At 44.9% G+C, this 14071-nt stretch overlaps 1 protein-coding gene across 5 annotated transcripts in view; it reads right to left on the bottom strand.

Moving 5' to 3' along the window:
* The window catches only part of LOC122872283 (potassium voltage-gated channel subfamily H member 7-like), a 78390-nt gene that overhangs the window by 8526 nt on the left and 55793 nt on the right, over nt 1-14071 (bottom strand). For all 5 annotated transcript variants that reach the window (XM_044188292.1, XM_044188293.1, XM_044188294.1 and 2 more), the window contains 3 exons: nt 11799-11998; nt 10914-10998; nt 947-1234 (listed from right to left, as the gene is read on the bottom strand). In XM_044188292.1, the coding sequence (XP_044044227.1) occupies nt 947-1234; nt 10914-10998; nt 11799-11998 (573 nt within the window). The remainder of the gene's footprint in view (nt 1-946; nt 1235-10913; nt 10999-11798; nt 11999-14071) is intronic.

Genomic DNA, 14071 nt, shown 5'->3' with positions numbered 1-14071 from the left:
GGAAGACCTGCAGTAAAGGTTTTTGTTGAGTTCTGAGTGTGCGTGCAGGAGTTCACACTGGATGATTTCATGGGGGTTTAAGCCGACAGTACAGTTGCTTCTTCCGACAGGAGGTCATGTGAGGTCAGGCTGCAGATACAAACTGGGGTGTTTGCTCAACATGTAGCTGCAGACAGACGGTGGAAGCGAGGATTTCTCTCAGAGCTTGCTGGGGATTTCGATCCCAGATGTAGCTCTTTGTGTGGAAGCTGCTCAGTCAAGCCTGCTGCTCCCACTGTCTATACTGCACTGGGATCCACAGGAGGATTTAATAACTCTCTTAACTTGTTTTGTCTGGATGACTGTACAGTGTCAGTGCTGTGTCTAATTTTCACGGTAGCTGAATAAATAATTAAAACCACAATTGCATTTATCTCTCAGATTTCCTAAAGCGATTGAAATGTGACCTAACCCACCAGATACAGTAATGTCAATAACATGATTTTACTTAGTGTTTCCTGTAAATCCTTCATTTGGTCATGACCTACGATCAAGAGGGGTGACCCCGGGCCAGTTGCTGGATATAATCCTCTTACGTTTTATTACTGAGTGGGTTTTAGGTTTCACCATAATGACACATAATCCTTGTTTGGATTTTTAATAGGTGTGACATTCCTCCTCTGGGGCTTAGGGATTTTTTTTTTTAAATTAACTTCTGAGCCAATTACCATTCTGGAGTAAAACTTTAGAGGACGAGCTTGCAGATTTACAGGAAATTTCATGTCTGTTTAAACAAGTCAGTGATTTGCTAAATATAGATGTAATCAAAACTGTCACCTCAGTGTTATTTTGCTTTTGATGCTGCTTCTTTATTTACTGAGCCAAAAATAAATCCCTCGTCCTTAAATAAAACACTGAGAATGAAAACTACTGTAGGAATAAATAAAGTGGATGTTTCTGTCGTCACCTTTATATGTCTGGTTTTGCGTGTGGTCTCCAGCCTGTGCGTCTGCAGTGCTGCTCAGCCCGAGGCCCGGGGGGTGTTCCCTAACCACCGGGTAGCCCAGCACACCAGAACACAAGGGCCTCTGCTCCTCTTCCTCCTCCCTGCCTTCCTCCTCCTCGTCCTCCTCCTCCTCCTCGTCCTCTACCTCCTCAGCAGACTCTCTCCTCTCCTCAGCTGCTGAGGAGGCGTAGATCTGCCTCCCTTGCTTGGTGTCGCAGTAGGTGGCCACTGGCTCCTTGTTGTGGGAGCCTACAGGGAGAAATGATAATTAGGAAATCTGCTGGGGGAACACTGACTTCTCTGCTTAGACTTCCTCCCTTCCTCTGGGGATGTCAAGGTTGTCTCATTATCTTTGACAACAGGTAGTGGGTGTTTTGCTTTGGGGTTGAAGTGAGGATAAACAATGTTAAAAGGAGAATTTAGCAGTGCGCCTTTTATGTTCTAAACTCTCATGTTATGCAATTGACAGACATAATGTGTTTACAACTCAAGTATGATCAACAGTAAAAGAGGAATACTCCTATTCACTTTGCAGCTCATCAGACTGAATTCTACATCTTCACACTTGATGGATGGAGGCAGGATATGTTAAATGGACTGTTAGGTACATTCTCTGTCCTCACTTGTGTTATATTGGGAGATGGTGATACTGTATTCAGACAGCCTGTAACCATGGTGACCAATTAGATTTGCCTGAATCGAAGCCAAACTGCTGAGTGCTGCTGTGTGGAGGCTCCCAAGTCTCCTGGCTGTTAGAAGTGAAATTACAAATGTTTCCATGGTGCGGCTCGCTCTCGCTCAAACACACTGTATTGTCATCTGGAAAGATGCGCTACTGTCTGAGGGCAGGTTTACCTGCTATTAGAATGCATTGATTCTCTGATTATTTCTGCTACGCGTTGCTCAAACACACTTTGCGCAGACATTCAGCACCTTGGGTGTGCACTTCCCACAAACGGCATCCCAGCACTTCAGGCATTTACAGAATGTTTTATTGTGTTTGCATTCCGCCTTCAACATACAGGTCGTTTTCTCCTGTGTGTAGGTGAGTTTACACACCACTTATCCAAAGCGAAGGTTAGTCTATGACTTGACACAGCTCTATCATGCACGGTAGTTGACAAAAGGCGCTAATCTAAACACGCAAAATTAACAGGGGGAAAATGACTGCGTTCTCTATCGGGGTAAAAAAACTAAATAGTTAATGGCAGCATGTTGTAGAGCAGCAGTGAGCTCAGACTTAAATAAAAGAAGAGATGAACTTGGTATTGCTGCACTCCTCTGTTAGCTCGGTTTGTTGTTGCCCACGATGATAATCATATCATCCTAGGCTCAAGTCCCATGTGAGTAATGTGAATTCACTTTGTATGATAAGTGTTGTAAATGATCATATAAGATGCAACATGACAATAAACCTGACCAGTGATGACATGTTTAGCCGCATGTCTTCATTCCACCGCTGGCTGTCGAGGTGGTCTCCAGCAAACGATGTGGGCTTTGTAGATAATTGGCGGACTTTTTGGGGAAGACCTGGTCTTATTATTAGGAGAGACTGCATTCATCCCACTGTGGATGGAGCAGCTCTCATATCCAGAAATTATTAGTGGACCTAAACCATGACAACTCAGAATTGAGACCAGGAGGCCGAGTTACAGTCCTACACGCTTCTCTGCGCTTCCAGAGCAGTTACCCACCCAAAACTCCTTAGTGACGGCGTCTACCCCCCGACCACTTAAATTAATAAAACCAAAAGTTAACAGAAGAGGAGTTATACATAAAAACCTAAACAAAAATGCTGAAATGGCACAACAAAATAGGAGAATTAAATGTCTTAAACATCAGATCTCTGTCATCTAAAGCTGTACTAGTGAACGATTTAATATCAGAGTATCATATTGACTTATTTTGTCTTACTGAAAACTTGGCTGGGTCTTGAAGAATGTTAAATGAATCCACTCCGCCCAGTCATATTAATACTCATATTCCTCGAGGCACCGGCCGAGGAGGTGGAGTTTCATCCATCTTCGACTCAAGCTTATTAATCAACCCTAAACCTAAACTAAATTATAACACATTCAAAAGCCTTGTTCTTAGTCTTTCACACCCAACCTGGAAAACACGACAGTCAATTCTATTTGTTATAGTGTGTGGGTGATTTCAATATTCATGTGGACGTTGAAAATGAAAGCCTTAGTACTGCATTTTTCGCATTATTAGATTCGCTTGGCTTTTGTCAGAGTGTACATGAAGCCACTCACTGTTTTAACCACACCCTCAACCTTGTTCTTGTGTATGGCATTGAAATTGAACATTTAATAGTCTTTCCACAGAATCCTTCTTTATCGGACCACTATTTAGTAACTTTTGAACTGCTATTACTGGACTACACGCCATTAGGCAAAAACTCTTACTCCAGATGTCTATCTGATATTGCTGCAGCTAGATTCAAGGAAGCGATCCCATCTGCATTTAATTCAATGTTATGTCTCAATATAACAGAGGACTCATATGCAAATCGCAGCCCCTCCCAAACTGACCATCTAGTTGATAGTGCGTAGGCTCACTGCGAACGACACTAAAAAAGATAATAAAACAAAGAAGGTCAGATCCATGGTATAACCCCCAAACCCCCAAATTAAAGCAAACATCACGAAAACTTGAAAGGAAATGGCGTTCCATCAACCTGGAAGAATCTCGTTTAGTCTGGCAAGATAGTCTTAAAACATATAGGAAAGACCTCCGTAATGCCAGAGTAGCTTACTACTCATCATTAATAGACGAAAATAAAAACAACCCCAGGTTTCTTTTCAGCACTGTGGCCAGGCTGACAGAGAGTCATAGCTCTATTGAACCATGTATTCCTATAACCCTCAGTAGTAATGACTTCATGAGTTTCTTCAATAATACAATTTTTTCTATTAGAGAAACAAATCATCAAGTCCTGCCTTCAACCGGTACCAACTTATCTTCAAACACAGGAACCAGAGAAACAACTGTAAAACCTGATATATATTTTGACTGCTTTGCTCTTATCAACCATCTTCAACTAACTTCGACGATTAATTCATCTAAGCCATCAACCTCCCCTCCTTGAACCGCCACCTTAACGTGGTGGAGGGGTTTGAGTACCCGAATGACCCTGGGAGCTATGTTGCCTGGGGCTGTATGCCCCTGGTAGGGTCACCCATGGCAAACAGGTCCAGGGTGACGGGTCAGACCAAGAGTGGTTCAGAAGACCCTTATGGATTATTTAAAATCAAGGCCAGTTACGTCGCCCGGATTGGCGCTACCGGGGCCCCACCCTGGAGCCAGGCCTGGGGTGGGTGCCCGACGGCGAGCGCCTGGTGGCCGGGCCTTTCCCCACGGGGCCCGGCCGGGCACAGCCCGAAGGAGCGACGTGGGGCCGTCCTCCCGTGGACCCACCACCCGCAGGAGGATCCGTAGGGGCCGGTGCAGAGAGATCTGGGCGGCAGTCGAAGGCAGGGGCTTCGCGACCAGATCTCCGGACACAGAAACTGGCTCTAGGGACATGGAATGTCACTTCGCTGGGGGAAGGAGCCTGAGCTTGTGCGGGAGGTTGAGCGTTACCGGCTAGATATAGTCGGCCTCGCCTCCACGCACAGCCTGGGCTCTGGAACCCGTCTCCTCGAGGGGCTGGACGCTCCATTTCTCTGGCGTTGCCGGGCGGGGAGAGGCGGCGGGCTGGTGTGGGCCTGCTCATAGCCCCACAGCTCAGCCAGTCACGTGTTGGAGTTTACCCCAGTGAACGAGAGGGTCGCGTCGCCTCCGCCTCCGGGTGGGGACAGGTCTCTCACTGTTGTGGCGGCCTCACGGGCCGAACAGCAGTGCAGAGTACCAGGCCTTCTTGGAGTCCCTGGGAGGGGTACTAGACAGTGCACCACCCGGGACTCCGTTGTTCTACTGGGGACTTCAACGCCCACGTGGGCAACGACAGTGACACCTGGAGAGGGGTAATCGGAAGGAACGGCCCCTGATCTGAACCTGAGCGGTGTTCAGTTGTTGGACTTCTGTGCTAGTTACAGTTTGTCCATAACTAACACCATGTTCAAGCACAAGGGTGTCCATCAGTGCACGTGGCACCAGGACACTTAGGCCGGAGGTCGATGATCGACTTTGTTGTCGTATCATCTGACCTCCGCCGCGTGTCTTGGACACTCGGGTGAAGAGAGGGGCGGAGCTGTCAACCGATCACCACCTGGTGGTGAGTTGGATCCGCTGGCGGGGAGGAAGCCGGACAGACTTGGCAGGCCCAAGCGTATCGTGAGGGTCTGCTGGGAATGTCTGGCGGAGCCCTCTGTCAGCAGGGTCTACAACTCACACCTCCGGAGAGCTTCTCCCAGATCCCGGGAGGTTGGGGACATTGAGTCCGAGTGGACCATGTTTTCCACCTCCATTGTCGATGCGGCGGCTCGTAGCTGTGGTCGCAAGGTTTCTGGTGCCTGTCGCGCGGCAATCCCCGAACACGGTGGTGGACGCCGGAAGTAAGGGATGCCGTCAGGCTGAAGAAGGAGTCCTATCGGGCCTTGTTGGCTCGTGGGACTCCCGAGGCAGCTGACAGGTACCGGCAGGCTAAGCGTGCTGCAGCCCCGTGCGGTCACAGAGGCAAAAACTCAGGACTGGGAGAGGTTCGAGAGGCCATGGAGGAGGACTATCGGTCGGCCTCAAAGAAATTCTGGCAAACCGTCCGACGGCTCAGGAGGGGGAAGCAGTTCTTCACCAACACCTTGTACGGTGCGGGTGGAGAGCTGTTGACCTCGACTGGGGATGTTGTCGGACGGTGGAAGGAATACTTTGAGGATCTCCTCAATCCCGCTGTCACGTCTTCCGAAGAGGAAGCGGAGGCTGGGGACCCGGAGGCGGACTCATCCATCACCCTGGCCAAGTCACTGAGGTTGTTGGCAAGCTCCTTGGTGGCAAGGCTTCGGGGTGGATGAGATCCGCCCTGAGTATCTTAAGTCTCTGGATGTTGTGGGACTGTCTTGGCTGACACGTCTCTGCAACATCGCGTGGCGGTCTGGGACAGTGCCTCTGGACTGGCAGACCGGGGTGGTGGTCCCTCTGTATAAGAAGGGGACCGGAGGGTGTGTTCCAATCACAGAGGGATCACACTTCTCAGCCTCCCGGTAAGGTCTATTCCAGGGTACTGGAGAGGAGAATTCGTCCGATAGTCGAACCTTGGATTCAGGAGGAGCAGAGTGGTTTTCGTCCCGGTCGTGGAACACTGGACCAGCTCTATACTCTCCATCGGGTGCTCGAGGGTTCATGGGAGTTTGCCCAACCAGTCCACATGTGCTTTGTGGATCTGGAGAAGGCATTCGACCGTGTGCCCCGGGCGCTTTGTGGGGAGTGCTCTGGGAGTATGGGGTCCGGGGCCCTTTGCTAAGGGCTGTCCGGTCCCTGTATAACCGGAGCAGGAGCTGTGTTCGCATTGCCGGCAGTAAGTCAGACCTGTTCCCGGTGCATGTTGGACTCCGCCAGGGCTGCCCTTTGTCACCGGTTCTGTTCATAATTTATATGGACAGAATTTCTAGGCGCAGTCAGGGGCCGGTGGGTGTCCGGTTTGGGAACCACAGGATCTCATCTCTGCTGTTTGCAGATGATGTCGTTCTGATGGCTTCTTCAAACCAGGACCTGCAGCATGCACTGGGACGGTTTGCAGCCGAGTGTGAAGCAGCTGGGATGAGAATCAGCTCTTCCAAATCTGAGGCCATGGTTCTTGACCGGAAAAAGGTGGTTTGCTCTCTTCGCGTGGGTGGGGAGTCCTTGCCCCAAGTGGAGGAGTTTAAGTATCTCGGGGTCTTGTTCACGAGTGAGGGACGGATGGAGCGTGAGATTGACAGGCGGATCGGTGCAGCGCCTGCAGTGATGCGGGCGCTGTATCGGACCGTTGTGGTAAAGAAGGAGCTGAGTCGAAAGACAAAGCTCTCGATTTATCAGTCAATCTACGCCCTGCCCTCACCTATGGTCATGAGCTTTGGGTAGTGACCGAAAGGACAAGATCGCGGATACAAGCGGCCGAAATGGGCTTCCTCCGCCGAGTGGCTGGGCGCTCCCTTAGAGATAGGGTGAGGAGCTCAGTCACACGGGGAGCTCGAGTAGAGCCGCTGCTCCTCCACGTCGAGAGGAGCCAGCTGAGGTGGCTAGGGCATCTGATCCGGATGCCTCCTGGACGCCTCCCTCGGGAGGTGTTCTGGGCATGTCCCACCGAGGCGGCCCCGGGAAGACCCAGGACACGCTGGAGGGACTATGTCTCTCGGCTGGCCTGGGAACGCCTCGGGATCCCCCCGGAGGAGCTGGAGGAAGTGTCTGGGGCGAAGGAAGTCTGGGAGTCCCTGCTTAGACTGCTGCCCCCGCGACCCGGCCCCGGATAAGCGGAAGAAGATGGATGGATGGATGGATGGCCATCAACCTGTCTCTTAGACCCCATTCCAACTAGGCTGCTTAAAGACGTTTTACTCTTAGTTAGCACTTCTTTACTGGATATGATCAATCTGTCTTTATTAAGAGGCTATGTACCACAATCCTTTAAAGTAGCTGTAATTAAACCGCTTCATAAAAAGCCCACTCTTGATCCAGGGGTTTTAGCCAACTATAGACCTATATCTAACCTTCCCTTTCTTTCTAAAATCCTTGAGAAAGCAGTCGCCAATCAGTTGTGTGACTTTCTAAATAACAATTTATTTGAGGATTTTCAGTCAGGATTTAGAGTGCATCATAGCACAGAGACAGCACTGGTGAAAATGATAAATGACCTTATACAGTGTGTTTGCCCCCTTCCTGATTTCTTATTTTTTTGCATGTATACTTAAATGTTTCAGATCATCAAACAAATTTAAATATTAGTCAAAGATAACACAAGTAAACACAAAATGCAGTTTTTAAATGAAGGTTGTTATTATTAAGGGAAAACAAAATCCAAACATACATGGCCCTGTGTGAAAAAGTGATTGCCCCCTAAACCTAATAACTGGTTGGGCCACCCTTAGAAGCAACAACTGCAATCAAGCGTTTGCGATAACTTGCAATGAGTCTTTTACTCATGGCTTAAATCCTACCTATCAGATCGATCTCAGTTTGCACATGTTAACGGTGAGTCCTCCGTGCATGCCCAAGTTAGTCACGGAGTTCCACAAGGTTCTGTGCTTGGACAGATTCTATTCACCTCATATATGCTTCCTCTAGGCAATATTATTAGGAAACACTCCATAAACTTTCATTGTTATGCGGATGATACCCAATTATATCTATCGATCAAGCCAGATGAAACTAACCAGTTAGCTAAACTTCAAGCATGCCTTAAGGACACAAAGACCTGGATGACCTGCAATTTTCTAATGTTAAACTGAAGTTATTGTACTTGGCGCCAAAAACCTCAGAGACACATTATCTAAAGATATAGTTACTCTAGATGGCATTGCCGTGGCCTCCAGCATCACTGTAAGGAACCTCGGAACCTTCCTATTATTATTAATTTATTAATATTAACACTACAATTACATTTCTACTACTTTAAAAATACTAGGTGGTATTTGCATTCTCTCTGTCTCTCAAAACCTAACACGGCAGCGCTGTCCACCATTGAGTCTGGTTCTGTCCAAGGTTTCTGCCTCTTAAAAGGAAGTTTTTTCTTGCCACTGTCGCCAAATGCTTGCTCATGGTGGGATTTGTTGGGTCTCACTAATATCATAAAGAGTATGGTCTAGACCTACTCTATTGGAAAAGTGCAATGAGATAACTTCTGTTATGAATTGGCACTATATAAAAAAAATTTAATTGAATAAACAACAACAAGAAATAATTAGGTGTTTTTAGAAACAATGGTTCTCTTTTATTTGGATTATGTTACTTGGTTTGTACAAGTGACATCACAGCCTTCATATGGTGGAAATACAGTTTAAAACACCTTCAGAATGGCTGTCTGCCCCTTGTATTTTAATGGACTGATTTCTGGGTATCTGTGTCTTTAATTTTATTTAAGGGACATTTAAAAAGAGAAAACAAACAGTGAAAATGCTGCTGATGATGCTACAGCGCAGTCAGTGTTGTTTATTAACTTATTTTAATTGTAGTGCATTTAAAGCACATATGTGGTATGAGCACATATACTGGAATACTGTGCAGATACTTCAGAATGAAAAAGATATGACCTCAGATTTTAAGTACAGAACAAGTGTTCTAAATGTTGATAAATTTGACATGTACTGCAAACAGACTTGTGTTAACAGTGCAGCAGTAAAGAGGAACCTTTGGGGAGGAACTTTGGAGAAATGCTATGTTTCAATTTGTCAGATCGATTGGAAAATATTTTAGGCCTGAGGTGAAGCTAACCCTGAAGAGGGGTAAGTTTCCATGGTAACTTAGGTCAGACATATTAATGTGTGAAATGTACTGCCAGGCTTCTTAATAACCTTTTTTCCAAATGGGTAATTACGTGATGGGATGTTATCAATTTAACAATATGAGCTATTGACACCACTTTATTCATCAACTTGGTAAAACATAATTGTATCACAAACTGTATTCTCATTTATGCTCCACTCTCCATATAACTGCATATTTCTTCTCTTATTGGAGAGGTGCCGCGTCAAAGCTCAGAGCCATTATGCACGGCTGTCTACCATGTTTACCTTCATTAAATTACATGCAAGTGACACCAGGCTGCTACAAAATAACTGCATATACCTCTTCACACATCAGTCGGGTCAACTATAATTCCACATTCTGCCTGTTTATGTGGGGGAAATCAGGCAACCGGAGCTCATTAATCTTGTGAGTCACAACCTCTTTCCAACTTTTTAAAAATAATTCAGCTGTTGATGTTTTATTCTTAAAATACATTACGAAGCAAACGCTGTTGTCACATTTTAAGATATGTTTTGATGATGATTTACAACGGGAAATACAGTAGAATTAAGACTGAAATAGTGTCAGATTGATACGAACTGCTTCACCATACTTTTTGTTATCATTTATTTTTTTAGCATTTCTATCATCATTGTACTAATTAAGTGTTAAGAAACCCACACCATCTGCCTCTGGCTGCAGATTTGTGGTCCTGTGTGTTCACATCATGCTGCTCTGCACCTTCCAGACAACAATGATTTCCTGGAAAAGCCTATTCTTGATTTGTTGAGCTGTTGTCGTCGTGCTTCACTGTGATTGGCTCAGCTGTTTCAGAGCGTTGAGACCAGTAATGTGATTGGCTGAGAGTGTATTTATTAATCACCACACCCTCTGATCTATATTCACCTTCACCCAGCCCTTTTGCCCATACATGAACAAAAATAGCAGGCAGAGACAGCCACACAGTCCATACGCCCAGTACCTACTGCTTTGCGTTTGTTGTTGCATGATTAAAATAGGAACCAATAAGTGAACATGGGAGCATAGAACAGAGAAATGGCAATAGTTTAGTGATTTCAAACATGACATCTCATTTAGGTTCTTCAAGCAGTAAAGTGTTTAGATAACGTGTAGAACAAAGATTGATGCATTTCACTTCATATGATTTGACCTCAGTGGTGTTTTAATACATAAGAGCAAATATTTGTTATTATTCTTGTATAAATTTATTTCATTTATGTTAGGATTGTAATACTATTGTAATATTGTCTAAACAATAAATTCAATTTGACAAATAGTTCACATCACTGGTACAGACTCCCACTGAAATGAAATCATTGCCCTACACCTGTGCACAGAGAAAAGGTGGAGCATTATCCAGGAGGTCTTGTTTTGTGGGGCCTGTCACTCTCATAAAAGTGCAGATGGACAGAGATGTTAGTCAGCTAAATAAACGATGTTGCTATGAGCAAGTGTTCAAAAAACAGAACAGTGTGTGGGGTCTTTAATTTAAAAACGAAATATGGTTTTATGATTTAAATGCACAGCAGTGTTTCAAGCTTACCTGTGGAGGATTTACTTTTGTAGGACACTCGTCTTCGACACTCAATGTCATCCATATTAGAATCAGCTGCTTGTGCATATGTCATCTGTAAAGGGACAATGTATGATCAGATTGAACTGTGTAAAGTACATACAGTACTAATCCACATGTATATGCACAAAAAGCTATTTGGTGTGTCTGCATAATTAAGTGACTGACGTTGCTCTAAATCCTAAAAGTTTAAAACTAACATTTCCTTAACTAAATAAACTACTGCCTGTCTTGTTGGAGCACCATGTATCTCCTGTTTTTGATGTAATCCTACCAGAACCTTCTCATGTTTCTCCTCTCCTCTCCTCCCTCTCTTCTTTCCAATTCTCTAAATAAATAACACAAGGCCAATACAAAGTGCACTTCCCGCTCTGTTTTAAGATAAATAAAACAACTTACTAATTCTCATTCACATAATGCCACAGGCCTTACACATCTTTCCATTACACTCAGTTCATCATAATTACAGCTTACATCATGTCCGTAATATCCACCCCACCCTTAGTGCTTGACTAATACGCTCTCTCACTCTTGGCAGATAAAGAAGAAGAGGAAGGGAAAAAAAGTCTAAATTAGCCGTCATGCTTTTATTTCCACAACCATGGATAAGTTGAAGCACTACAGAGAATTAATAAAAAAGCCATTTATCCAGTCGAAATGGACATGGCAGAGATATGGTACAAGGAATAGATAGTTTCATTCAAGTTAATGGTCTCTACTAGAAGCTTTCTTACTGTACATTAAAGCAGAATTACTAAGATTGATTTTACATAAAAACCTTCCGTCCATTTCACTGCTTCCTAGATAGTTATAATCAGAGACAAGAATCAGTGGTGGCACCACCCTGCCGATTACCTTTTCATCACGGAGGTCAAAAGTCAGCTCCAGGTTTGTGAGGAAGTGGTCGGCGAACTCTGGATACATGTCCAGCACCTCCAGAATCTCCTCCCTCTGAATGGTGTGGAGGTCGCAGTAGCTCAGTGCCCGCACGTCTGCACAAGATTTCCCCGGCTTGGCATACAGGTGGATCATCTCGCCAAAAATGTCGTTCTTGCCTAAGGAGGAAACAGGCAGGGAGAGGAGGGTGAGAGGCAAGCAAGCAAATATAAGTAACCGACTCCTGTTAGTTAATTAAGCCATTAGCTTTTCTTCTCATCTGTTCTTGGTGTCTTAAGGAACAACATCCACAGAAGAGGAAGAGGCAACTTTAGTGGATATTATTTAATTCAGTTGCTGGGAGAACATGTAGTTGGGCAGTTTGCAGTACAGTATGTGATGACCTATAAAGAGACGGGCCACCTGGCAGAGAGGGAGGAGAATGTTAAAAAGTCTAAAGGGCATCAGTCATCTAAAAAAGGATTTACACAATGCCAGTCAGTCCGCACGGAAGTCACACAGGCCAAACATTCCTGTCTCTGTTTACTGAGTAATGACCATGCTCGCTTCAGTGGAGTATCTGTCTGAAGTCAGGGATTATGGTGCCCCAAAGTGTTCAATATTACATATATATGAAATTATCACATGAATAAATAGTGTACAATATATAAATGAAACAATAATTTGAGAAATTATTTTCTTTGAAATTATTTTCTCCCATCATATGATTATCTACAGTATTTCATAATGTCTTATCTATTTAATATTAAACAGTTTGGGGTTCCATAAGGGATGGCTCTGCACAGGAATAATATATTATCAGGTCTTATAAATTCTGAAAATTTCAAACACTGCAGAGGATCACATTTATCTTGGTCACAGTATTGCATATTGAGCCATTTGATAATTACTTGCTTACTGATCATGCTATTACTGTAAGCCCCAGCATTTTCATGTATAGTGTAATGTAGTAATACATGACCATATGACAATGGTGTATAGGCACGATAGTGTAAAAATGTAGTCATCAGCAGTTCTCTTGCTGTAGCAGAGAAAATGTGCTGAGCTGTGCATAACCTACAACTTCAACATCCATGTTTCTTGCTCATCATGACCCTATTGTGTCACTGGTTTCCGCCAAACCTTATTGGCTGTATGTCATTAAAAGAAAAACAAATGCATAAAAGGATTAGTAGGATACACCTGCCGGCTGCTGGGATGAGAAGAGAATAGGGAGAGAAACAGAGAGGAGATGAGATTTACTGTGATTACATTTGGATGTTGTCGATAATGCCAGTGGCTCCTGTCATCAAGCGCTGCATCACACCACACTGACTCTCACCAACTTCCTTTCTCCCTCTGTCACTGCATTTCTCTACTGAATTCCTCAATCTGCCCCCTTTCTTTTACTCTCCTCTTCTTTCTCTCCCATCGCTTGTCTTTCCTTTCTACCCTGCCCACTCGTTCCGCTTTCCATCCCTCTCTGCTTCTTTTGTCATCTATCTCTATTTGAAAGCAATCATGCTGTTTTTTTTCTTTAAAATCAACACAGATCCTCTGCTACCCTCGTCCCACCATGTGTCCTCCCCCACTATTTTCTGTCCTCTCCATTCATCTGAGGCACAACTGTGAGGCGGCAGCAATCACAATGTTCTTTGAAGTAAGTTATTACAACATACTCAATAGGGATCACAGCTGCCAACCTAGCCATATCACAGCACAACGGAGCCATCTTCATTTAGCTGGCCCACCCACGTTGACACTAATGGAGACGAGTTCAGGCAAAGCTAACCAGGCTAGAATAACAGGACTAACAGATGTGCTCTTCTATGGTTGTTTTTGAAGTGTTTTACTGGCTCAATAACAGAATTGACTGGGCTAAATGTTTAGGCGTTCTGTGTACAGGAACGCTGAATGAATGTCTGTAAGTTTCTACATTACGGGGGTGCACTGCATCATATTCCGCACTGACATTCCTTGCATCCTCAGACATGATATCCTACAGCCAGACAAAATAATGGATGCCTTTTTAAATGTCTGCGTGTGCAGTAGAAGGTATGTAGAGGACCAAGCTTACAGTAGCTTAATTTGTGAGATCTAATGTCAGGGCTAAAGGGGGGGCATTAGCAGGCCTGGACACCCATATGAACCTGAGGCATTCAAAAACACTACTTAGTAGACTACATATTTTTCCGGCCAGGAAATATCTCCAGCACATAAAGCCCTTGTTAAAAGCATGTGGTTTTTGCATC

The sequence above is a fragment of the Siniperca chuatsi genome, linkage group LG24 (assembly GCF_020085105.1).
Source record: "Siniperca chuatsi isolate FFG_IHB_CAS linkage group LG24, ASM2008510v1, whole genome shotgun sequence".
In the NCBI taxonomy this organism is placed as follows: domain Eukaryota; kingdom Metazoa; phylum Chordata; class Actinopteri; order Centrarchiformes; family Sinipercidae; genus Siniperca; species Siniperca chuatsi.
The sequence above is the reverse complement of the archived record's forward strand: the minus strand, read 5'-3'. Positions and strand labels throughout refer to the sequence as shown.